We start from the raw sequence: 26,047 nt of genomic DNA, 5'->3' as shown, positions 1-26,047 counted from the left end.
ATTTTTTTTAAACAATATAGAAATTAAAGCTGTATTTACTGTATATAAAACAACAGAAAGCATGTGCTAACTATAAATTATGCATTTATTTCACAGCTGAAGCTGTCAAAATAGAAAGGCAGACATCTTCTTTGATGTGTAGTCTGGATGGACAGATGGCTGTCTACTGCACCATTTAGATGGAAAATGGCACTAACACAGGTAAGGGATGCTTATTCACCAGTCTGGTAGACTTCTATAATGTTTAAAACAGGAGTAGGAATGCCGCTTACTACTGAAGCACCATCTGCTAGGCAGTTTTGGTACAAGACTAGTCAAGCCAACTTCTCGGCATGTGGGTAAAAAGGGCCACTAGAACATTACTCTCCTCCCCTTGGGAATATAGGAGAGCCAAATATCAATTACAACATAAAACTTAATTTGGTCTTTCTCAAATACATCAGAAATTGCTGAGATAATTAAACTCAATATGAAAATGAAATAATATTTCCCAGCAATTTCAGATCAATATCCTCAGCATTTAAGTTGGCTAAAATCCCATCGATTTTTGTAGCTGCTTTCCAAATCTCTGCCTTCTTGCTTAATTGATATTCAGCGAAATCCCAATGAAAAGTAACAGACGCTGGAACATAAGGGGAAAATGAAATCTTCAAGATGTTGGTGAACAGACCAATCGTGCTAGTTTGTTTCTATTATCTTTCAAAAATTTATGATGAAAAAGAGGAAAATGACTCAATTTCTGAGAAATTATATTGTGTCTGCACAGTATGAATTACAACAGGAATATGACAGAATTCATGAGGAGATATAATGCAAACCTCAATATAGTTGGGAGGGTGTCAAAGGTACTTCAAGAATGTCACAAAAATAAAACCCCGAGGAATGGTATCAAGCACAAAATCATATATCAGCAGTTTAAAAACTGTACCTTCATTTTAAAATTCCCTTTCCCAATCATACAGTATGATTGCAAAGAGGTCCATTAATTCTGTGAAACAAAATACATAATACTACAAGAACAGTATTTGGGGTATGTGTGTAATTCACTGCATGTTTAAAAATATACAGAATGCATGATTTCATTCACATACATACAGTTTGTCATAATTATCAGCTACATAAAAGTAAGTCAAATAGCAAGAAGTTGCAAACCAACAGATCTTACAGAACTAAAGCACATGCTATGTGAGCAGCCAAATACAGTCAGCTGATATCATATGAACAGGACAAAATGGTTAAATGTACACTATACTGCATTTTTGTCATTTCACTGATCACAGAGATAACACCCTTAAACAAGGAATACTTAGAGGTGAATTTATTGTAAATTTTGAATTGTTTTGGAAGCTACCTTAAGTTTCATTCTGGGAGAAAGGTGGCATACAAATGCAATACATTTCCATTGCCATCCTCTTAATGTGGCCCACACCAGCCAATATTTCCTGATGGTCTCCCTTCTGAGTAGTAACAAGGCCTGACTTTGCTTAGCTTCAAATAGTTGTTTAGCTTGGATTGGATTTCAAAATTTTCAGATGTTATGAATATGGACAGTCTAACCTACCAACTTAAGAACACCCAGGATATTCTGAAAAAAGCAACAGATTGGACACCAATAAAAGAATTTATGAAACAGGAAAAATGAACTTTATTATATAACAGCTATAAAAACACATTTGTAAATGATGGAAGGAACGAAAGGGAGATGCCAGAAGAATAAGAGAGACTTTAAAGACTTTTAATACCTTGAAGAATGAGAATGGAAGTCAACAAATTACCCCCTAAATCCCTGAACTTTCCCCACTTTTGCCCCTCCTTTTCTCTCCAACCATCTTGCACACCCTCCCCCTTTTTTTCCCCTTTCCCAACTTTACCTCTGACTCCCCTTGTCTATATATATAAAAGAGTAATGAAATTTCGGCCTAGGACAAAACATCAAAACTACACATCCCAGAAACACTAAACTTGGCAGCACAACCCCTCATCCATGCCTCTACGTTCATACAACAAAAAGCTCCAGAAAACGTCCAGGCTTTGAGACTACAAGGCTATTTGCTGCTATTCCACCTGGCCAACAAAGGATTCCCATAAGCCACAGCAACGCGTGGCCGGGCAAAGCTAGTATTTTATATAATGTTTCCTTATGAAAAAATACCAATAAAAACATTTTTAAAAATTGTTGTTTAGCTTCCAATAAACTTCTGCCCACATTTTCCTCATTTTTTAAAGTCATGAGTGTTAGCCGTGGTATGTCCTAAAGTCCTGACATCTCAAACAGATTGACTATCTTCAGATTGTGAGTCCCCAGGTGTTTTGGCCTACAACTCCCAGAAATTCCAGCCAATTTACTAGCTGTTAGGATTTCTGGGAACTGAAGGCCAAAACATCTGGGGACCTACAGGTTGAGAATCACTGTTCTAAGAAGATATATTTTTGTTCTCTGTGGGTAATTTAACTTCTCTACAATACAGTCATGTCTGTAAGCCACTTCTATAATATTTGAGGTGTGGGAAGAATCACCACTAGTCACAATTTAACAATGCACTAGGGAATTTATGTGATGACAAGCCACAGAGATCAATACCACACCACCATGTTTACTCGAGTGTAATGTGCACCTCAGTTTTGCCTTTGCCTTCCTTTGAGGATCAAAGTGTGTGATGTACCGAAGGTCACTCACAGGTTTCCATGGCCAAACAGAGATTTGGGCTGTGGCCTCCAGTTGTAATCCAACAAGGCTCATATATGAAAGGAAATATCAGGAGTTTTCAAAAAAATGTTGAATAGTTCAATCAAAGTACAATCAGGAAACAGATGTTTCCCTTTGCCTTCCAGAAGATCTGCTCTCACTAAAACTGTAAACCCACAGTTTCTGTAACCTAAAAATATTTATCAACTCTTACTGCTCACTGGCAATCAAACCAGTATTCTTCCACAAAAGCAAGCAGACATGCACTATGGCTGTTCCTAAAAACAGAAAGGCTCTTTTTGTGAAGACCAGAAATTGAATCCCACCTGTAAAAGACAGATTGTAATTGCAATGATCTGAATACAGGGCAGTGCCAATTTTTAAATTCAGAGGTGCAGGATTATTTTAAACACTTTCTCATCAGTATCTCTCATCTCCTGAGCTCATCGCGTTACATGGCTACTTATCTCTTTAAACACTACAGGAAACTGAGAAGTTATAGAAAAAACTCAGCAGTTTCTAGGCTTCAAAGCCAGCCTTTGTTAACACAGAGATAGCATATTGCAGCTGGTATAGAATGTATTAATAGAAAGAACCTTTTACAAGATCAAGTAGATTATGCAGAAGGACACTGAACATCACCTACAAAAGTGAAAAGGTAGGTTTTAAAGTAATCTGACTTTCTTTCCCAACTGTTCAGGGACTTTTTAGTGAAAAGCTCAGCTGCTTGCCTTTATACATATTATATATATATTTCACTTGCAGATCATAATTCACACCACCAAATTATCTAAGGTATTCTCTTGAGGCCCCTTCACACATACCTAGAGTCATGTGGTAGTTAATGATATCACAGATGGGTAGAAACATCTGATGGAATAAAATAGATGATGTTCTGTCCAAGTGGAGATGATACATAAACAAGCCTTAAAACGTGTCTACACAGCTCACACATTGCTATCCTCCCACATATTTATGGGGGAAAGCCTTGGTTGCTCTACACTGAAAAGTTTTGTTGCACCAGTGCAAAAACTGAAATCACATTAGATCACAGAAGTGATTCCTTATGACCTTATTATGTTACACAGCAAGTCTTGGGATTATTTTGAGGGAACAAGCCTCTAGAAATGTTGTAATTCAAAGTCTAAATATAGAGTCACTTCTTTAAATTAAAGGAATCTGCTAAAAGAATGAGGATATTATTTACATTTCAAAAGACAATAAAAGTCACATGATAATTTTAAGGCCGAAGTGCCTTTCCCCCCTTTTTGATAAAGAACTGACATTTGAAAGGGGGCAGGAGAGAGCAAGACAGAAAGGAGAGGAATGACTAGTTTTCCTTCCAGTTCTTAGAAATTACTGCCAATTTTGTGGATATTGATGTTTGAAGCTACTTGATTCATCTGGTTGTTTGCCAGTTCTAGGAAATGTTCTGAAGGCTCAGATACATGAATTTCTGGTTGAACTTGGCCACTATATATTTAAGAAACAAAAATCAGATCAACTGCAGATCTTTTATTATAAGTATTTTCTCTTAAGAACCCTGCATTGAAAATCCAGGGCTGCTCAATGTTTTTTTAATAGATATACACGCTTCTCTTGAAATTTGCCAAACCAAAGTTAACTATTTCTCAGAAAGCGACAAGGTGTGTCTCTTTTCCTCGGCCTCAAGGAAAACCATTTCACTAGAATTCCAGACGGGAATTAAAAAGCCAGCTGGCTTATTATAATATCTGCTGGCACACTGATAGGCAAGGCAGATGGATCCATAGAGAGAGAAAATCCCGAGGGTGGAGGAGAAGAAGAGGTGAAAAAGTGTGTAGGAGTTGTCATTCTCACAAGATCCCTGCAGCAGGTGAAGAATGGAAAGCTACACAGTAACAATGTCAGTATGATACACTCGCCCAAGTCAAAATGCACAAAACCCAAAGACAGAAATGTACTTTGAAAAGGGAATCAGAAACCCTCAAAAAAGCATCCCCCTGGACAGGAAAAAATGAGATAAAAAGAGCACAAAACTAGCCATTTGTGACTAGTTTTTATGAGACCAAAAAATCGCACATGGTACCACTTGCCTAAAGACACTCTCATCAACCATCAGAGATAGGGAGCTGCAACATACCCCTGTATCATATAAGTTTTCAAATTACCATGATGGGTGGGAACAATTTCACCACATTTATGACCCTCTCTGAGCCATTTTAAACCCAAGAAAAACCATTTTTCCAACATGAAAAACAGTTTCTAGCAAACAGGAGGTGGTGGCATGTAGTCCTCCTTTACAAAAAAGGGGAAAAGAGAACTTGAGCAACTACTGACCTAACTAGCTTGACATCAATATCATGATAGTAAAAACTGTGGAAACCAAGCCCTATGAGGAATAGTTTAGGGAACTGGATATGTTTAGCTTAGAAACAAGAAGGCTGAGAAGTAGTGTGACAACCATCTTTAAAAATCTAAATCATATAGAAGACGGGTAAACTTGCTATCTGCAAATTTCAATTGATTCGAATTGCCAAAAAAGAGAAAGAGATTGCACCTAAACACCAGGAAGAACTTCTTGATAATAAGAGTTGTTCAGCATTAGATCGTGGTGAAATATCCTTTATTGGGAGGTCTTCCAACACAGAATAGAATAGAATAACTATTGTAATTGTAGATTGCACAATGAAATTAAATGCTTTCCCCAGCACACATCATCAAAACAACACACGCATCCCTCCACACTCCACCCACCACCGCACAACCCCCAATGACACATCAATGCGAAACTATGCAGTTCAATATACAGTAGTCTCTCACTTATCCAAGCTAAACGGGCCGGCAGAACCTTGGATAAGCGAATATCTTGGATAATAAGGAGGGATTAAGGAAAAGCCTATTAAACATACAAATTAAGCAGCAAAACATCATGTTATACAACAAATTTGACAGAAAAAGTAGTTCAATACGCAGTAATGTTATGTTGTAATTACTGTATTTACGAATTTAGCACCGAATATCACGATATATTGAAAACATTGACTACAAAAATTATTGGATAATCCAGAACCTTGGATAAGCGAGTCTTGGATGAGACTCTACTGTAGTTACAGTTCTAGGATAAAAGCTATCTCTCAGTCTGTTTATGCTGTCACCCTATACAATCTGCCAGATGGTCCTTAAGAATGTTCTGAGATTTCTGAAGGCTGCAGGACTTATACAGTTCTTCCAAAGAGGGGACAGGGCAACCAATAATTCTCTGTACAGTAGTGGTGACCCTTTGGAGTGCTAGCTGCTACTGTGCAGTTACCAGACCATGCGCAGATCCAGAAGGTTAGGACATTCTATACAGCACAGCGATAGAAAGTCATAAGAAGTTTTTCATTCAGTTGTTGATTCCCTGAGAGTCTCCAAATTATTCTCAGACACATCGGGTGATTTAGGCACCAAGGAGACTGAACTCTTCTAAGATACAAGCAATACTGTCAACCACATTTTACAATTTTGGACCAAATAAAAGGTTGGAAATTAATGATATTTTAACATAAATTTTAAATCTATTAATTTTATAGTGAATACCAAAGAGGCTCAACACACCTGGCACAGAATTTAGTTTCCACAGTTATCCAGTTCACAGCATTACTTCTTTTTCTAAAAAAAGGGAACTCTTTAGGCCCTGATATAAGATCTATTTCTGTCTCACAATCTAAATAAGGCAAGTGCCAGCCTTTGAACAACAAAAGGAGGCATTCAGGCTTGGAATGGGACCTATTTCTATAGATAAAGAAGTCCCCTATCAGCAACAGAATTGGGCTGTCACAAGGGCTGCTTGATGTCAAGCTTAGTTTTTAAATGATACTGGAAAGCAACCCCATCGTAGCTCTTAGACTCTTGCTGAAAAACAGCCAGCATGGAATATAAAGCAGGTTCATGAACTTTATCCATAATACAGTCCAGTGCAATTCTGAAAAGAGAAACTCCTTCATTGCTTTTTTTCACTGAGTCAGGAATTCTAACAGATGTACCGCCAAAGCAGATTAACTAAAGTATGTTTGGTTTAACAGAATCTAGCTGATTTTACTAATTCCAACTTGACATAATATTACGCTTCTGCCATCATTAAATCATCACGACAACAGAAGAATAATTGTCTACAGAACTGTTTTCCCCGCAATAACTGAGCTCTGTGCATCAGCTCTGGATGCTAAAGCGCTGGAACCAGGCAATAGAGGCAGCACATTTCTTTTTCTTTCTTTTTTAAAAAAAAGTTACCAAAGAAACAAGTAAATGTTACATTTAAAAGTAATTTGTCTCTTTCAATATCAGAAATTCAGCTTCATTTGCATCCAGTTCTGGTATCTCATGTATCATTTAAGCAATGGCAGAAAGATCTAAGTTTATATGATAAGAGAAATATTTCCCCCTTTTTTGACAAATACATAGAGGGAACATAATGCCTATTTTCAGGTTTGTGTCACTAGAAAGCCTGTTGAGTTCCCTGACTCAGCCGATAGTGGTGACTTTCCTGGAATTACAGTAGAGTCTCACTTATCCAACATAAACGGGCCGGCAGAACGCTGGATAAGCAAATATGTTGGATAATAAGGAGGGATTAAGGAAAAGCCTATTAAACATCAAATTAGGTTATGATTTTACAAATTAAGCACCAAAACATCATGTTATACAACAAATTTGACAGAAAAAGTAGTTCAATACGCAGTAATGCTATGTAGTAATTACTGTATTTATGAATTTAGCACCAAAATATCACAATATATTGAAAACATTGACTTCAAAAATGCGTTGGATAATCCAGAACGTTGCATAAGTGAGTGTTGGATAAGTGAGACTCTACTGTATTTGGTTAAAAGAAAGGTGAGAACATAAGAGAAAGGAAGTGTTTATGCATGAGAAAGTGGTATTTTTAAGTTGGTTTGTCACACCAAAATGCTCCTCCTCTGTACTTTTTGACCTTTTATTTGAAGCACCGAAGCATAGTCTCCAACATTGAACAAAGAACAGAAATCCCAAGACACTGTTGTTTGAAACAAAAATACATACATCTGAATTAACCCATTGTATGTATTTGCGATGGGAAAAAAGAAACAGGAGCAAGCAATACATTACATCCAACTCCATCCCCAGTTTGTCATGTTTCTTCTCCTCCTCACCCCCACCCCCATAACAAATATATAGAATCTGCTGGTTCAAATCTCTGTTTTTTTGTATCAAACCACAGTTGCTTTGGGATTTTGTTCCCTTGTTGAATACTGGAGACAAATTGCTTCAATTCAAATATTGTAACAATATTTTCTAAAGTATAACACATCCAACAATTTGATTTATCAGGTAGAATGCAGAATTTAAAATGTAAAACAATGTAAGTACTTCTAATGTTGTCTTGCAGTTCTCACATCAGAAGCGACTTGCAGTTTCTCAAGTCGCTCATGGCACGGAAAAAAAATGTTGACTGAAAAGACACTGAAATATCAAATCTATGCTTTCATAAGTAGCAAGAAGTGTCCACAGTTATATAAGCAGTTATCCCATATTATCAATATGGACCAGTACGATCTTGAGCTTGCACTCCAAGATGACATATATGGAAAACTAGATCGTGCTTTAACAGTACCCTATGTTTCAGACCACAAATGAGTAAGGTGTTATTTTCATGTTCTGTCCTACTCTGAAAGTGATTCATGCTTTGTTTACTCAAATCTTCCTAACCAATCTCCCCAGACATGCCCGCTGAGAACAAGCATTATCAAATGAGGTGAAAGACTATAGAGCACAGACATGCCCACTTAGAAACACATTTTCCAAAAAGTGATTATACAGACATTGTACAAGCCAAGATTTATTGGCATTCATGTCACATTATAAGGCTACTTAAGTAAGCATGTATTTCAGAGGGCTGTGGGCAGTGTTGCTGTTTGCCTTCAGGTTATTTCCAATTTATGGCAATCCTAAGGTGGTTTCTTGGCAAGAGCTGTTGAGAGAGTTTACCCACTGCATTAACTACAAGTCTAAAGACAGGACTGTGAAATTCAGATACTGATTTTTGTTCATCTAACCAATTAATATAAAAATATACATACAACTGTGTCTACAGAATCTTCAAACATAATAACACTTAATATTGTAACTCTTCTCCTTAATCCAAGTTCAAAACCAACTGTACAGAAGTAAATGCTTCAGGTACTACTCTTCTGATTTGTTTTAAATCAGATCTCTAGTATAAAACAAACAAATACAATTTTAAAGACTATTTAAAATGCCACATAACAGTTCATAATAAGTAAAACTATATCTAAATTCATGTATTTCTGGGGGTCCTCAACTTTCAAGTGAGATCTGAGAAGTCTCTGGAGCTACAGCTCTTAGGTGGTGCTTGGCTTCTTCTTCTTCTTCTTTCTTATGATTGCTTTAATAAGCTTCTGGAGTTCTTTCTCTTCCAAGGGAGGAATAGAAAAGTGATGAATGTCTGATACAATCCTATTTTATGTATTTATTTTATTTTATTCATTTATATCCTGCTTCTCTCCCAATAGTGGGACTCAAAGCGGCTTAGAATGCAACAAGCTTCCATTTATGTTCATTATAAAGTCTGAAACAATAGTATTTTTCAGTATATTTTTGCTGCCATGAATTCATCATTTAAAATCTATTTGGCAAGATGAATCTTGGCTAGAAGTGAACTAATCAACTGTATCTTGATTGAAGGTCATATTAATGAACACATGTTGCAAGCATTCTTAAACTATCACAGCCCCTATTATAGTCTTAGAGTAAATGCATTAGCAATGCACTGTGCAGACCAGGGTTGGCCAACTCTGGCAGATCAAGGAAGCAATTTTCCACTTCTTCAGGGCTCTCTGCAGGCTGCTTGTCCACTCCCAAGAAATAAGGCATGTGGGAGCTGAACATCCTTTTTTTTTTTTTACAGGAAAACCTTATTTCCTAGAATGTGGTTACGTTTTGGAGGAGGGTTGTGGGCTTTGAAAAAGCGTAAGGGACTATGTGTGTTCCATGACCTGCTTGTCTCCTTGATCTAGACATTTTTTGTGCTGACTACATTCCATTTCTCAGCAAGGAACACACAATCATTATGCAGAAAATACATTCTGCCTAATTTTATTTGCTTTGTTCTCCAGAGTAGCATTTGCAAAATGGATGTTTGCCAAAGCCAATAACATATGGAGTATAAATGACTTCAAGAAGTTAAAAAACCAGAGGATAAACAGCAGGCAGAACTATCTTACCCACTTAAATGGAAAAAGAGAAAGAAAAATCCAACAACAACCAACATTTATTTCCTGCCTAGGGAACCAGGCAATTTAGTTGAACCATTTAGTACTTTGCTGTTCCTTTTCTCCTCTTTTTTAGGTTGCAAAGGAGATCACCTCTCAGTATTACTGTAAACTCTAGACAAAAACTGTTGTTCATATTAAATGGTTCTCTCTGGTTTAAGAGTCCTTTAACTGGACATATGATTAATACAGTAATCATCTAAGCATAATTAAATATCAGTAGGGGGTGACCCATATTTCTCATATGCATATTGATCCAATGAAACACAGTGAGAAAAAAACCCAACAAAATGCTGTTTTATTTCTATATGGATATAGAAACATGAATGAAGATCTGCTGATTCAATTATTTCCCATTTGTTTTACATAGTTAAAAAATACCCAGAGGAATTTAATTCAAGCACAGGAATTATTTCTGCTTAGACCAATTCTAGCATAAAAAAATCTCCAGCTCCAGCCTACAAATCCAATGTCCCAATAATCTACCATAAGTAATGAATCATCATAAGCCCTCCAGCAACATCCCAGTAGCATCTACGTACTTTGAGCATGAAGAATCAATACTGAGTGTATCACATGATAACAAAGAGCCTGCATAGCTGTTTATCCATCCATTTATCCAACTCTCTATTGCTAAAATTGGCCTCTTTAACATACTTATTAAATGTGAAATTGGATCAAGGTTAAAACGGAAACCACATCCAAGCTGCAATAATATAAAAAGCATAACCCGCATCTTTTCTGCTTTATATATTTAATTAATACTGGTTTACATTTTTATTTGATTGCTTTCATCATCCTGTGACCTAATCAGTTCAGATTAGGAGGGAAGGCATCGAGCTTGGAAAATTACAACACTCTGAATCTCCTAGCTAGCATGACTACTGTCTACTATTCAAATCTCAGGAAAGGTATCACTGGCCATTTACCCTTTTTCACATTTCTTGATTGAGCCCCACTTACAACCATATAACCTCATCACAGGGCTCATTCAAAGGGGAGGATTTGTCACATTAACGCAATTATGCTTTAAGCATATTTACTCGTTTGGACCTTAATTAGCATCAGATGGGTTGAATTAGTTTACGTCTTTGGTCTGAAGCTCCAAAGACTTTACTTCAGTATAATCCAGCTCCAGGGTTTCCTGGATGACACCAATTTTCTAGACCTATCACAGTCCAGCTTTAGACCTGGGCACAATACTGAGACGGTTTTGGTCGCCTTGGTGGATGACGTCCGCAGGGAACTGGACAGGGGGAGTGTGACCCTGCTGGTTCTCTTGGACATCTCAGCAGCTTTCGAAACCATCGACCATGGCATCCTTCTGGGTTGGCTCTCCAGGATGGGCCTTGGGAGTACTGCTCTGCAGTGGCTCCAGTCCTTCCTGGAGGGCTGTTCCCAGTTGGTGAAGCTGGGGGACACCTGCTCGGACCCCTGGCCAATGATCTGTGGGGTCCCGCAAGGTTCCATTCTGTCCCCCATGCTTTTCAACATCTACATGAAACCGCTAGGAGAGGTCATCCAGAGTTTTGGAGTTCAGTGCCAACTCTATGTGGATGACACCTAACTCTACTATTCCTTTCCACCGAAGTCCAAGGAAGCCCCTCAGATACGGGACCAGTGCTTGGTGGTTGTGATGGGCTGGATGAGGGCGAATAAGCTGAAACTCAATCCCGACAAGACAGAAGTCCTCCGGGTCAGTTGTATGTCCGATTGGGGTATTGGGTGGCAACCTGTGCTTGATGGGGTTGCACTCTCCCTGAAGGCCCAGGTCCGCAGTTTGGGGGTCCTCCTGGACTCAGTGCTGATGCTTGAAGCTCAGGTTTCGGTGGTGGCTGGGAGGGTCTTTGCACAATTAAAACTTGTGCGCCAACTGCAACCTTACCTCGTGAAGTCTGATCTGGCCATGGTGGTCCATGCCTTAGTTACTTCTAGACTGGACTATTGCAATGCGCTCTACGTGGGGCTGCCCTTGAAGACAACGCTCGGCAGCCTTGCTTCTAACTGGAGCTAATTATAGGGAGCGGTCAACCCTCCTGCTTAAGGAGCTCCATTGGCTGCCCTTAAGCTTCCAGACCCAATTCAAGGTGCGGGTGATCACCTACAAAGCCCTGAATGGTTTGGGACCCTCCTACCTTTGTGATTGCCTCTGCCCCTACGAGCCTGCACGATATCTTCGTTCGTTGGGGGAGGCCCTCCTCTCGCTCTCGCCTCCGTCACAAGCGCAGTTGGTGGGGACGAGAGAGAGGGCCTTCTCCATGGTGGCCCCCTGGGCTCTGGAACATGCTCCCCAGGGAAATTAGGCAAGCCCCCACTCTAGTGGCATTCAGGAAGATCTTGAAAACCTGGCTCTTCACACAGGCCTTTGGTTAAAGATTGCAAACAATCATGTTTCATAACCATTTCTGCACCGGTTGCAATTTTTCCTGGTTAATTTGATATTGACGCAGGGTTTCTCCCATCCCAAATCTGCAGCACTTTTATCAGTTACTTCGAGTTTACAACTTTTATAAGGTACACTTTACCCAGTCTATTATTACAACCTTGTTATTTTTAATTTCATGTTTTATTAAGTCTGTTTTTTATTTCATAGGTTAATGTTTAAATTTTATAATTGTGTATGTTTTTGTCTATTGATGTATTTTATATTGTTATTGTTTTTATCTGGGCTTGGCCTATGTAAGCTGCCCCGAGTCCCCTTCAGGGGAGATGGAGGCGGGGTATAAATAAACTTATTATTATTATTACTACTACTACTCCTACTACTACTACTACTACTACTATTACAGGCTCAAACACTGTTGTTTATTCATTTAGCTCTAGTGCAGGTATGGGCAAATTTCAGCCCTCCAAAGGTTTTGGACTTCAACTCCCAGAAATCCCAACCAGCTTACTGGCTGTTAGGAACTGTGAGAGTTGGAAGTCCAAAACACCCGGAGGGCTAAAGTTTTCCCATGCCTGCACTAGAGCTAAATGAATAGAGAGCAATGCTTGATAAAACTGGAGCAAGAGTCAATGGTCCGTCAACTATAAGTTATGCGTTCTCCTTATTTTTATTTATTTATTTATTTTAAAACATTTATATTCCGCCCTTCTCACCCCATATATATGGGGGAGCACAACATATATATGGTAAACATTCAATGCCATAAATATACATAAACACTAAAATCAGTTATTTTCACATTAAAACCATTATTTAAAACCATCACAAGTCAGCCGTATCATATCCGGTACGTATTTTTTTCCTTTCTATATATCTATTGCTCTGGCTCAAATCTGAAGTTATCTATGTTAGCATACTTCTTCCTTACTCCTCAATTCTGCCCCTTGTTAGTAACATATTTTGCTACAATATGAATACAAAAGGAGCTTTTAGTAGCAGTATATATCTATGTGAAAACCATCTGGCAAAGCACAAATTGACTTCAGTTATGGAGCAGAACAAACAGTTCTCCTACCATGAAATGGAATGTTTTTAATATTTATTTATTTATTTATTTACAGCATTTATATTCTGCCCTTCTCACCCCGAAGGGGACTCAGGGCGGATCACATTACACATATTAGGCAAACATTCAATGCCTTTTAACATAGGACAAAGACAAACAATAACATAGCTCCGAGCGGGCCTCGAACTTATGACCTCCTGGTCAGTAATTCATTGCAGTTAATTGCACTGGCTTGCTCTCCCGTCTGCGCCACAGCCCCGGGCTAATATTCTGTATATCTGCAGTGTAGAATCTATTTCTTTGTACATATTTCTCTTATATTTGTTCTTGGACAATTACCATGCATTTGCATTGAGGAATTTATTCAGTTTGACACCACTTTAACTGGCATGGCTCAATGCTATGGGATTCTAGATTTTCTAGTGTTGAAGCACCACGAGCACTCTTTGGCAGAGAAGGCTAAAGATTTTGTAAAACTGCAGTTCCCACAATTCCACAGCACTAATCCATGACAGTTAAAGTGATGTCAAACTGCATTAATTATACAGTGTAGATGCTATTGTGCTACAATGGGGATACTGTGAAAATATGGTTGTGTCTATATCAAGATTTTTGAAGTTAGCTTTATTTATGAAGATTTAATGCAGTGTTAAAATCCACATTAATCTAATCTTTCCTTAATATTGGTCTGGATTGTTTACGAAACTCAAAAGGAGATGAGAGACCACAGAGATACACAGGTGGACAGAGACAGTATCTGGCTACTGTAGAGAAACATTATTTCAAATATTGTCAAATTCCTACCTCTCAGTACCGACTTCAGATTCAGCTTGGCTTGGCGATGCAGATCCTCCACACAGGCTGGCCTTGAAGAAGGTAGAAACACATTTTCCTGCTGATGCCAGGGTGCAGTATAATGGACTGTCCATCTACTCTCTTCATCTAGATTGGAGACAGCTGTGAAAGAAGCACCAAAACAGAATGCAATGTTATTAAACAAAATTATCAAGGTATTAAACTTAACAGACAGACATATGGAAAGGTATGGGGAAATATCAGCTATTCCAAAAGACTGCTTGCTTTCTAAAACATCGTCACAGTAACTTTGCCCCCACTACTATTTATTATAACAATTAGTCAGAACACAGCCTGAAAAAAAATACAACACCCATTTTTTAAAGAAGCCATTTTTGTATAATGCATAATAATGTACTATTACATATTGCACAGCACTTCTTTCTCATCCCACATGTAAAAACTACAGTCTGCTTATCCAACATCAACGGGCCAGCAGAACACTGGATAAGCAAAAATGTTGGATAATAAGGAGGGATTAAGGAAAGCCTATTAAATGTCCAATTAAGTTATAATTTTACAAATTAAGCATCAAAACATCATGTTTTACAACAAGTCTGCCACTTGTTTGGGAGCATGGCTGCACTTGTGTTGTTGGAGCGTGTTAGCATGTCAGAACCCTGCTACTAGAGCCTGGATGTGGCTCTGAGTTTCAGGGTCACTGACATTGATAAGACACCTGCGGCTCAGGACTTGGAGAAGAAACGGCTGCTGGACTTGGCGGGGAATTTGCGCGGGGTTTTACTGAGCGGGAAGAGACTGTTCAAATGAGGGGGAGGGTATATAAAGGAGGGTTGGCCGTAGTATCCCATTCTTGGCTTTTCTGATGTTCATGTTTCCTACAGTAAAAGTTTCCGGTGATATCACAGAGAGTCTTGTGTGTTCATTCAGGAGCGGCTGTGGTGAGCTGACACTAAGCCAAGAATACGGACACCATCCCGCTGTAGCGGTGAGGTGTAACATGCAAGTGGAGGATGAAGAGCTCTTGGGCGCAGGAGGAGGAAGGTCGGAAAGGGCCACTCCCGAGCCGGACGCTGAGTTCCACCAGCTGGCGGCCCTGGCGTCATCCACCGCTTATGCCCAGCCAAATGGGGTAACCCAGAGGCGCGGAGTGGTGCGGGGAGATAGCACCGGAGGAGAGGAAGGTTCACCTTCCCCAGGCCCACAGAGGATGGTGTTTCTGGAGGAGAGGATGTCGGCGATGGAGACCACCCTGGCAGTGATGTCGAGGGCGATGGAGCGCCTGGCAGTTTTGGCGGAGCCGGAGAGAGGAAGGGAACTTCGGGCTAGCTCAATGTGGGACGTGAGCATGGGAAGCAGCCAGGGCTTTGCAGACCTCCCAGCACCGAAGGGAAGGGAAATGCGAAAGGAGCCCGGTGCCCGGCCCAAGATCCAAACAAGCCTGACGCGGGTGGAGGAGAGTGACGACGAAGGGGAAAAGCCTCCGAGAATCCCGGCTACGCTCCCAGCTGAGACCCTGGTGCCCCTGGCGAATGCCGGGCGTGGCACAGGGCCAAGAGAAGCAGCAGCGGGGCCCACTGGTCCGCAAGGGGGCTTGCGACGGGCGGAGAATTGGGGATTGCCACCACAGGGACCCCTACCGAGACGAGAGGAACTAAGGATCGAGTTTGGGGGAGAGTCCTCTGAACTGGATTTTTTCCTGACCACGGTGAGGGGCTATATGGAGGACAATGCTCACACTTTTAGAACGGAATCCAGCCGGGTACGGGCCATTGGTGCAGTGTTGAAGAGGGGAGCGGCCAGCTGGTACGTTCAACTGCACGCGCGGCGCGACCCATGTCTGGGGTCACTCCGACGCTTTATGGGGGCCCTGGAGACCCGTTTCCGAGATCCACTGGAACAGATCCGGGCGAGGGAGAAGTTGAAGACCGTCTCCCAGGGGCAGAGATCGGTATCTGAGTATGCGGAGGAGTTCCAATGCCTCGCTGAAAAGGTGCCGGAATGGTCTGCAGTGACAAAGATAGAACTCTTCAAAGAGGGGCTCAGGCGGGAGATCCTCTCCTGGGCGGTGCATCGTGATGAGCCTGACACACTGCGCGGATGGATTCAGCTGGCGGGGCGCATCGAGACATCGCTGGCCCAGGCGAGGAGGCACCGAGGAGGGCTACAGCAGCGGCCGCAGATGAAAGAGGGGAGCCGGAAGGAGGGATCAACCCCAGCCGGGAGGAGAACGGAGCCGACAGGGAACGTGAGCACCAGCAGGAGGGGCTGCTTCGTGTGCGGCCGTTTGGGCCACAGGGCTGCCGAGTGCTGGCAGAGAAAAGGGGAAGGCGGAGGCCCGCCCAAACCAAGAGCCGTGGCAGGGAAACGCGCCGAGGAAGAACCACCGATGAGGCACCACTCGGGGGGGTTGGTAAGTCAGGACAAAGCCATGATAGTGGTCCCCATTCAGCTTGAAAGTGGCAGCAAACAAGCAACCTGCAAAGCATTTGTGGATTGTGGATGTTCCAGGAACATCATCTCCCCTGAATTAGCCGAGGGATTGGGATGCGAAAGAACGAACCTAGAATCCCCAATAGCTTTTTCGCAGTTGGACGGATCCACAGCATCGGGATCATTAGCTAAGTACAGTGCCGAAGATGTAAAGTGTAAGATAGGGAGTTGGGAAGGAAAGGTATCATTTGTGATATCACAAATAGCCAGCTATAATGTTATACTAGGCATGCCATGGCTGGGGCAGGCCAACCCGCAAATCAACTGGGAGGATAAGAGCATGATCTTCAGGATGAAGTTGGAAGAAGGGAGCCAGGAAGTGGAGAGGGAGCCGGGGAAAAGGGGGGAGGAAGACTCTATCAGGATAGCAGAACTGGCAGATAAATTACCCCCAGAGTATCGGGATTTTGTGGACGTATTTGATGAGAAGGAAGCAGACAGTTTCCCACCGAAGCGGAGAGTTGAAGTGAAGATAGAGCTAGTCCCAGGAGCAGAGCTTCCCAAGGCAAAAATATACCCAATGTCGGCTAGGGAAAAGGAGGAACTGAGAAAATACATTGATAAAAACCTAGCGAGGGGTTTCATAGAGCCTTCAAATTCCCCTTTAGGGGCGCCTGTGTTGTTCAGGCGGAAAAAGGACCAAACGCTGAGGCTCTGCATTGACTACAGGGGCCTGAATGCAATCAGTTCTGTAAATAAATACCCCCTACCCTTAGTGAAGGACTTGATCGCCCAGTTATCGGAGGGACAGATATTCACTAAATTGGACTTAATTGAAGCGTACCATAAATTGCAGATCAAACCAGAGGACAGGTGGAAGACGGCCTTCTCCTGTGCATTCGGATTATTCAATTATCGTGTGCTCCCCTTCGGTTTGTGCGGCGGAGGTGCCGCGTTCATGCAATTAATCAACGAAGTGTTGCATCCATTGTTGTACAAGGGAGTCTTTGTTTTTTTAGATGACATATTGATAATATCTCGGACTAAGGAGCAACACATAGAACTAGTCAGGGAAGTCCTGCAAAAGTTGAGAGAAGCAAAACTGTATGCGAAGCTTGCCAAGTGCGAGTTCAATAAAGACCAGATAGACTTTCTGGGGTATAGGATTTCCTCCCAGGGAGTGGCGATGGACCCTGCGAAGGTAGAAGACGTGAGGGGGTGGGAAGCCCCCAAAACACGGAAGCAGCTGCAATCCTTCCTAGGGTTCGCAAACTTCTATAGAACATTTATCAAGGACTTTGCGCGCCTCACTTTGCCATTAACGGATTTGTTAAAGACTAAAGGCAGGGGAGAAACAGCCAAAGTGAAGGCCCCAGGGGCCAAACTGACCTGGACAATAGAATGCCAGGAAGCTTTCGAAGCCCTTAAAAAGCGTTTTACTGAGGAGCCTGTCCTACAGCACCCTGATATGTCTAAAGCCTTTGTATTACATTGCGATGCGTCAGACCGGGCATATGGGGCAGTTCTGCTACAGAAAGACGAGGGGGGGAACCTGAAGCCATGTGGCTATCTGTCAAAAAAGTTTAGCGATACAGAAAAAAACTGGCCAATTTGGGAGAGAGAAGCCTTAGCTATTCTAAAAGCACTAGAGTGCTGGAGACACTTTCTGGAAGGAAGTGGAACACCGTTTGAGGTGTGGACTGATCATAGAAATTTACAGTATCTAAGATCCCCTCGTAAACTATCGGCGAAGCAAATTAGATGGGCCCAATATTTCAGCCGTTTTGATTTCAGACTCAGATTCTTCCAGGGGAAACATAACATACTCGCTGACGCTCTCTCTCGGATGCCTCAGCACGGGGGAGGAATTCAGGAATCTGAAGGGAGCCTATTCCTAGATAAGCAATGGGGCCTGGCAGTACTAACTCGAGCACAAGCGGCCAAAGAAAACAAACGTACTGCCATTTCCACGGGGGGAGGAGAAATATGGGAGGAAGAGTTGAAGCGAGCGTATGGAATGGACAAATGGTTACAAACTAACAAAGAAAAGGGAGAATTGTGTGGGGATTTGGTGTTTGTAAATAAGAAATTGTATATCCCTGAATGTTTAAGACGAGAAATGTTAAGGAAGTACCATGATAACAAAGGTGCGGGTCATCTAGGCCCCACCAGGACTATTAAACTGTTGGCCAAACAATGCTGGTGGCCCGGAATGAGGAAAGACGCCAGGGGGTACGTCACGCAGTGTGAATTATGTGCAGAGGGAAAAACACCACCGGGGAAGCCCCAGGGGCTATTGCAGAAGGTGGTGGAGCCCATGAGGCCATGGGAATGCGTAGCCATGGATTTTGTAGGCGAACTACCCCCCAGCAGAGGCCACAGATACATTTGGACAATATTGGACCTATTCTCAAAACAGGCACACTTTGTGGCCCTGCCAAAACTCCCTTCAGCTGAAAAACTTGCTGATTTGTATGTGAAGCATGTATATCGCCTACATGGGTGTCCCGACAAAATAATTAGCGACCGGGGAGTCCAATTTACTGCAAAATTTTGGGGAAAATTCTTACAGCTGTTAGGAGCAGAAAGGAACCTGAGCTCGGCCTTTCATCCCGCGACCAACGGGGGGGTCGAACGTACCCAACAGACACTGTGCCAATTCTTAAGGATGTACACCAATTATAGACAGGATGATTGGGCGGACCTTCTACCGTTTGCTGAGATGGCTTTTAACGGGGCCGTACATTCGGCCACAGGTCGTGCCCCATTCGAAATAGTATACGGACAGGAGGTGGCACCTTTCCCCAGGCTACCCGAGTGGAAGGAAGGGGAGGGCCAGACCGACGAGGAATGGCCGGCCAAAATCAAGCAAGGGTGGCAAACCGTGGTAGAGGCATTGCGGGAAACACAAAAGAAGTACAAGCTCTTTGCGGATCGTAGGCGCCGAGAGGGGGACAAATTGGGCGAAGGAGATCTGGTTTGGCTGAGCACAAAAAACCTAAAATTGGGATTCCCATCCAAGAAATTGGCTCCACGCTATATAGGACCATTCAGGGTAGCAAAAAGAATAAACGAAGTGACCTATGAGCTGAGGCTACCCAAGGACCTAGGAAAGGTACACCCGGTATTCCATTGCAGCCTGTTAAAAAAGTATAAAGGAACTCTGGACGGCGGAGAACAATAGTTGTGTTTAATCTTTTCCTTCCAGGATGAAGGGGAGGAGGACGCCATGTCAGAACCCTGCTACTAGAGCCTGGATGTGGCTCTGAGTTTCAGGGTCACTGACATTGATAAGACACCTGCGGCTCAGGACTTGGAGAAGAAACGGCTGCTGGACTTGGCGGGGAATTTGCGCGGGGTTTTACTGAGCGGGAAGAGACTGTTCAAATGAGGGGGAGGGTATATAAAGGAGGGTTGGCCGTAGTATCCCATTCTTGGCTTTTCTGATGTTCATGTTTCCTACAGTAAAAGTTTCCGGTGATATCACAGAGAGTCTTGTGTGTTCATTCAGGAGCGGCTGTGGTGAGCTGACAGTTCGCTACGCGTTACTGCGTAGAGCAACAGTTGTGGATCTGGGTGGGAGGCAGAACATTGGATAAGCGAAGGTTGGATAAGCGAGGCTCTACTGTACTTGAAATATTCTGGTCATCATATATTGGAAAAAAATAGATGGTGTTTAACTGTTTTCCCTAAGAAAGATATTCTTCAATATTTGTACAACCCCCAATGGTGTTTTTTTCCAGGCTCTTCCTGGTTTAAGCTCCTGAAAACACAGATTTCAAGGGGAGTTCCACCAGTGAATGAAAATTGAACAGATAATTTCAGAATGTGGGATCATTTGGAGATTTAAACTTTAAGTATAGAACCAGGAATTCCACTGAAAGCAAATTGACTGTCAGTCCAAATAAACGAAAATTGGAACAACATGCTCTCCATAGCTTACATTCCCTGAAGTAGATGCTCTTTGCCAGCTGTGTACAATGAACCAACGAGGCTATTGTACCCAAGCTATCTTCTTTTTAAATTATGTACTCCACCCTCCCTCCCTTAATCCACTTCAAAAAAAAAGACTGTGAATATGGTGGGGGATCATATCCTGGGAGTGGTAGATCTCTGTGCGGACCTGCCGCCAGGTCCCAGGATTTTTAAACCCACGGATTTTGGCACTGTTTTTAACAAAAAGTGATTTCCAGAAAGCACTCTACTTGGCTTGCACAAACTGAAGTTTCCCAATCCTTTCAGCAATCCTTTCCACTTCATATCACCCAGAAGTCAGTGGCAACACTCTACAGAAGTAAACCACATTTTTCTGATATATGTTCAACTGAGAACTTTATTTTCCCAACAGGAAGTATCAGGAAAGTCAATGTCTGGCTCACCAACTACTGAAAAAGAAATATCTTAGGGAGAGCTCCAAACATGGTGAAACTGCATCCAGAGGACATTGAAGAACAATTTTGGGTCAAAACATGTTTCGGAGATGCTGTGAGTCACAAAATGGACTTGTGGGCTAAATGTATTAGCCCACTTTTTCTTCATCCCTGGTGTAGAGTAACAGGCACAAAACACTATCCCTTGGAACTGACTCTGCAAATAAGAGTGTACACTCTATTTCTCACTGCTAAGTTGCTTTCAGTGACTTTCTAACAGTGAAAATCATCAACACCAAGAATGCATCTGCTGTGTTTACATTTCCTTGGCATCATTGTCCTTTTTGTTTGAATGCTTAAACAGCATTCCTAAATGCTGAGATGAAAATTTAAATTACTACAATACTTGAAATATGGGCAGTGAGGGAAAACTTCTTAGTGGCATAGAAGTGGAGAGAGAATTCTTATCAGGGGCTATGCCTTCATGTTGCCTGCCCTGGAGCTACTGCATAAACAGCCATGCACTACAGTGTTGTGTGTGACCCTGCCCTTCATGGGTTTATTTACATGTGCTGCTAATTACGGTTGCACGCTGAACACCCTGCAATCTTTTTCAAAATCCCAACATCTAATGCTTATGTATATCATCTAATAAACATTTCATTTCCAAAGTCTATCAAAAACATCAGTGAAACAAATCAAAACAAAGAGCTGTTTCTTTCTTCATGCTTAGCATTTCACTAGCATTTTTCCTCCTTCTGTGGCAGCAAAAGATGTGATTAGTCCAAGAAGGAAAGGAGAGGCCAGAGAAACTGTTTAATTCCCTAGGCAGAATTTGTCTTTCACCCACATGCTATTCTCTCTCTCTGTAGTTCTTCAAAACAAAACAAAGAAAATCAAATATCTAAGTTTTCCCCATTCCCCAAAACACCTGCTATTCTTATGTGAACTCACCCTGAACCCCATATATTACCTAACTGACCTGTCTCTGTTCATAATCATTTGATGCTCTGTACTGAGATTGTGCTTCTCCAGTGGTCACATGGAAAGAGATTTTCAACATTTTAAAAACCTTTTTTGAAGTTGTTCCAACTTTGTGAAGTCCTGATTGTTCAGAACCATAAGAAGATCAAGTGAGTAAAAACCTAACCAGAGGAGGCCTCTCCACATGAAATGTACTTTCAGATCTAAATTAGCAAATCCTGCCATTGCCCAATATTGTTTGTCCCTCTGGTAAAAGCATAAATCACTATATAACAAATATACCTTTGAAGCAGTATATTAAAAAGTATGCAGGTAAATGAAAAAAACATTCATTTTGCTGGGAAGGTTGGCAAAGGGAGGGAACCAAATCAAATAAACCAATCATGGTCATTATTTATTATTTATGCCTGCTATATGCATTCTAGCCAAAATAATGGGTATTACTAGATAGGTCTTATGTACAAGACCTTCCCTTTAAACCTTCGATTCCTGTATCCAGAAATGACTGTGATATGATTAGCCTCAAATTCTTTAAGCATGTCCAACTTTATAATGGTTCAGCAGGATGCGCTTGAAAAACTCTAAAGTCACCTACATTTATTATATAGGATATGATCAGAAACCCCTCATGCATCAAGGAAGATTATGCTGACACAAGCCATGGCTAACTTCTTTCTCCTTCCTAACCAGAGGTCAATGTCAAAAGATAATGAAAAAGAGAAGGTATCCACATGATCACACCCATCACTCCCAGTTTGGCAGAAAATGAAAATTCTATTAAACAACTGTCAGGGAAGAAACAGCTTACAAAGATGAAAAGCACACTCTATGCAGAGTTATATTAGCCTGGCCACATTGTTCTAATCTTGCTATATCAAGTTACATTCAAGTACCTTTGTTTCAAGAGTATAGATGCATACCCTTGGATATCACATTAAGCTCACATTAGTTTGCCATTTTAAACAAAGGCTGCCTGTATTGAAACCCTTAAAATGTTTACGTTTGTTCCAGAGTAATAAAGCAAGGATTCAGGCTGGGCTTTTTGCCTGTAGCTACCTCTGCACATCCAGAGGTGCAGGTGAAGACTACCATTTGAGCATCTCTACTGCCTGAGCCATTTCACCTAAACCAAAACTTCCATCTCTATCATTTTACTGCATTCAAAAAGTAGTGCTACTTTTCCAAGGATGACAAGAGAAAACAAAGAGACTATGACTCAAAAGTTTTAGTGCGGTTACTGATGCTTCTGCAACAATAGCAGGTGCTTATTACATCACTTTCCATAAAACATGCTTTATGCAAAACAACAGCATGACAAACTAAACACACTCTGTAAATAGAAAACCCCCAAAAACTCATTAACAATCCTATAGTATTACATTTAGCCTATCTGCAAACAATCTAAATAGACTGGAAAGTCATGGCTACTTACTCTTTTTCTTGAAAAATTTGATCAAGGATTTAAGCTTTGTATTGATAAGGACCACCATTTCGGAGTATCCTATATTGCTGGCTACTGCAATTTAGATCCCATAGAAAGCAAGAGTGCCATGCAGGAAACTAATATTCAGAGCTCTCGAAACAGTTGTTGCAACCTTAGGAACTTTTTGCATCCTCCTGCCACCTCTGCCTCCTTTCTTTCTTCTGCAAGGACAAGCTCAAAGTTACAAGGAACGTCCTACCAATTAGGAACCATTAACAATCCTTGAACCTGAAAGCTTCCGACTGAAACATAATGCGGGTGCCTGCAACAGCCAGTTACAACATGGATGGGGGGAGAAGAGGGGGGAGGCAATCTTTGTTCATGTTTGCATGGAAGCAAGATGGAGATTTCTGCTTCAATGCTCATTCATAGCTGTCTCCCACTCTCCCCCCTCCCCTTTAGGAAATCAACAGTTCCCCCTCCCTCTCCAGGTTGAACTGCATCAGCATCATGACTCTAAGTAATGCTGCTTGACATTATTCTAATGGCATCTTCAAAACCTTTTACAGGGCAAAAGGGGCGGGTGCATTCTTGGCCATGCTTTGCATCTCCCTAGCTCATTGTTAATATACAGAAATTGAACTTTCCTGGAGCAATGAGACTTTCAACTATTGTTTTTTGAATTAGTCCCCTCCTTCTCATGCCTAGAGCAGCCTTTATGCTCAGCAGGGCGCTGGCTCCACAACAGAATCTGAATGGAGTTGGGAAGAAGTGGGGTTTTTCTGCAGGAATCAGGAGGACCTCTCTGTTCCCACTGCTCTTAATCTCTTCATTTGAATTGTTTCCGACTTCCAGGGGGGTTCCATCACATTACCTTCTCTTCAGTTCCCTGCCTGTCCCATCAACTAGTAATTTAGTGACTAAGAATTAGTATTGCATACTCTACCGTAACCTTTGTTCAGTCACTCAATTTGTCAAAGCCACAAAAAATTACAAATGAATAGTAAAATGAATAAGTTTACGGGGGTTAATACACTATCTAAGAAGTTTAAAAATAATATGTTTTCTGCAACAGCACAAGCTATCCTGAAACAAAAACAGCAAGCATATCTTTCTTCCCATTAAAAATTATTCACTATTCTTTCACAGTAAAAAAAAAATGTTAACCACAGCATCAATGTGCTCAGCAGGGCATGCCAGTAGCACAATGCTAAGGCTCAAGAAGTCAGCCTGCCCTTTCAAAGGAAAGCCAAGCAATGCCTCGGCTTGTCATTGAAAGGAATTCTCATTTCCCCAAAGAAACGCCAACAGCAGGGGGCATCCCCCCAACTCTCTTTCAAAAGAGGCCACATGGGTTCAAATCTTTTGGTTAGCACATGCAAAAGCAGATACGTCTTGAGAAACATTCCCAGCTTGGCTGGATTTTTCAGCACCCATAAGTGCCCAGAATTTTCCTATAAGGAAACTCCTGGAAGAAACTCCTGGTCCTCATTGCCACATACACAGATCATTAGATCAAAAGATAGGAACATTTTCTAAATCTTCCACAGTTTGGGTACTTAATCCAATAATCACTTCTATTTAGCAGAAACAATATACAGGGCATTCAAAAAATGTATACCCTCTTAACAGCTTAGAATTCTGGGTGGAAAATTTGCAAGTGTCACAAAATTACAGGAGAAACTTTAAATGAGGCTTGCGACTGTTTGTTTCAACAATGTAAACAATGCACTGCTGGGCAGGAATGACAATTTCAACAACTTACAAAAAACTGTCATTTAAGATGGAATTTATAATTATGATTAAACCATTATTACAACATTTACTTTTCAATATAAATGTATTCATGCAGCCTTCAAATAAATGTCATTGTTACTGATAGCTGTTAAAAGCTGTATACATTTTGGGACACCCTACAGTATGGGTAGTGAATAATTTGTCCTTATTCTCTTACCAGTAAGCTTCAAGAGAGAAATCTACCCAAAATTCTTCAGTGTGTATCAGTGTTAAAATCCTAACCTTTCAAGTAAGAATCAGTTGCATAAAGTTAGGGTAATGCGGGGGGAGGGGGGGAAGAGACGGAATGTGGCAGCACTTTTAAATGGCTTTATTTTAACATGAACTTTCTTGGATATCACTGCACTTCTTCAGATCCAATATGGAATGATAGTAAAGCCTCAGGTTGTAATTAGATAGAATGTAACAGGGCCCAGAAAGCTGTAAATCATTACCCGTACCCTATATTTTCATAGGGCTGCAAGAGATAGTTATATAAAGATCTTTCAGATCCCAGTCAATTTACCAGCTGTTAGGATTTCTGGGAGTTGAAGGCCAAAGTATTTAGGGACCCACAGGTTGAAAACCATTGTCATAGGGTTTTCGTGGGCAAGGAATACTCAGAAGTGGTTACTCCCTTTGAAAAATGACCCAGATAACCAGGCTAGTACTTGTCCTGTTCCAGTACTAAGCATGTTTCTAAGATCAGACGTGATCTGATGCCCGTTGTAAATCAATTTGCCTCAAATATGGAAATTCTTGAGGAAAAGGAAGGCCCTCCTGTCCTCTGTTTTCATCTGCTTGTCCACAAAACA

The 26,047-nt window shown here is 41.3% G+C and overlaps 1 protein-coding gene and 1 long non-coding RNA gene across 10 annotated transcripts in view; one reads left to right on the top strand and one right to left on the bottom strand.

Moving 5' to 3' along the window:
- nhsl1 (NHS like 1) overlaps window positions 1-26,047 on the bottom strand; it is a 187,997-nt gene that overhangs the window by 29,347 nt on the left and 132,603 nt on the right. For 7 of the 9 annotated variants that reach the window (XM_062978198.1, XM_062978226.1, XM_062978177.1 and 4 more), the window contains one exon: window positions 14,235-14,387. In XM_062978198.1, coding sequence (XP_062834268.1) covers window positions 14,235-14,387 — 153 coding nt within the window. Of the gene's footprint in view, window positions 1-14,234; window positions 14,388-23,465; window positions 23,776-26,047 lie in introns of those variants that run through there. The other 2 variants (XM_062978213.1, XM_062978224.1) reach the window with 2 other exon arrangements.
- Window positions 1-26,047, top strand: part of LOC134298359 (uncharacterized) — a 179,050-nt gene that overhangs the window by 22,323 nt on the left and 130,680 nt on the right. Inside the window, exon 2 of the long non-coding RNA XR_010005392.1 lies at window positions 97-201. This is a non-coding gene — a long non-coding RNA (uncharacterized LOC134298359). The remainder of the gene's footprint in view (window positions 1-96; window positions 202-26,047) is intronic.

The sequence above is a fragment of the Anolis carolinensis genome, chromosome 1 (assembly GCF_035594765.1).
Source record: "Anolis carolinensis isolate JA03-04 chromosome 1, rAnoCar3.1.pri, whole genome shotgun sequence".
Lineage (NCBI taxonomy): Eukaryota > Metazoa > Chordata > Lepidosauria > Squamata > Dactyloidae > Anolis > Anolis carolinensis.
This window is presented reverse-complemented; position numbering and strand designations above follow the sequence as displayed.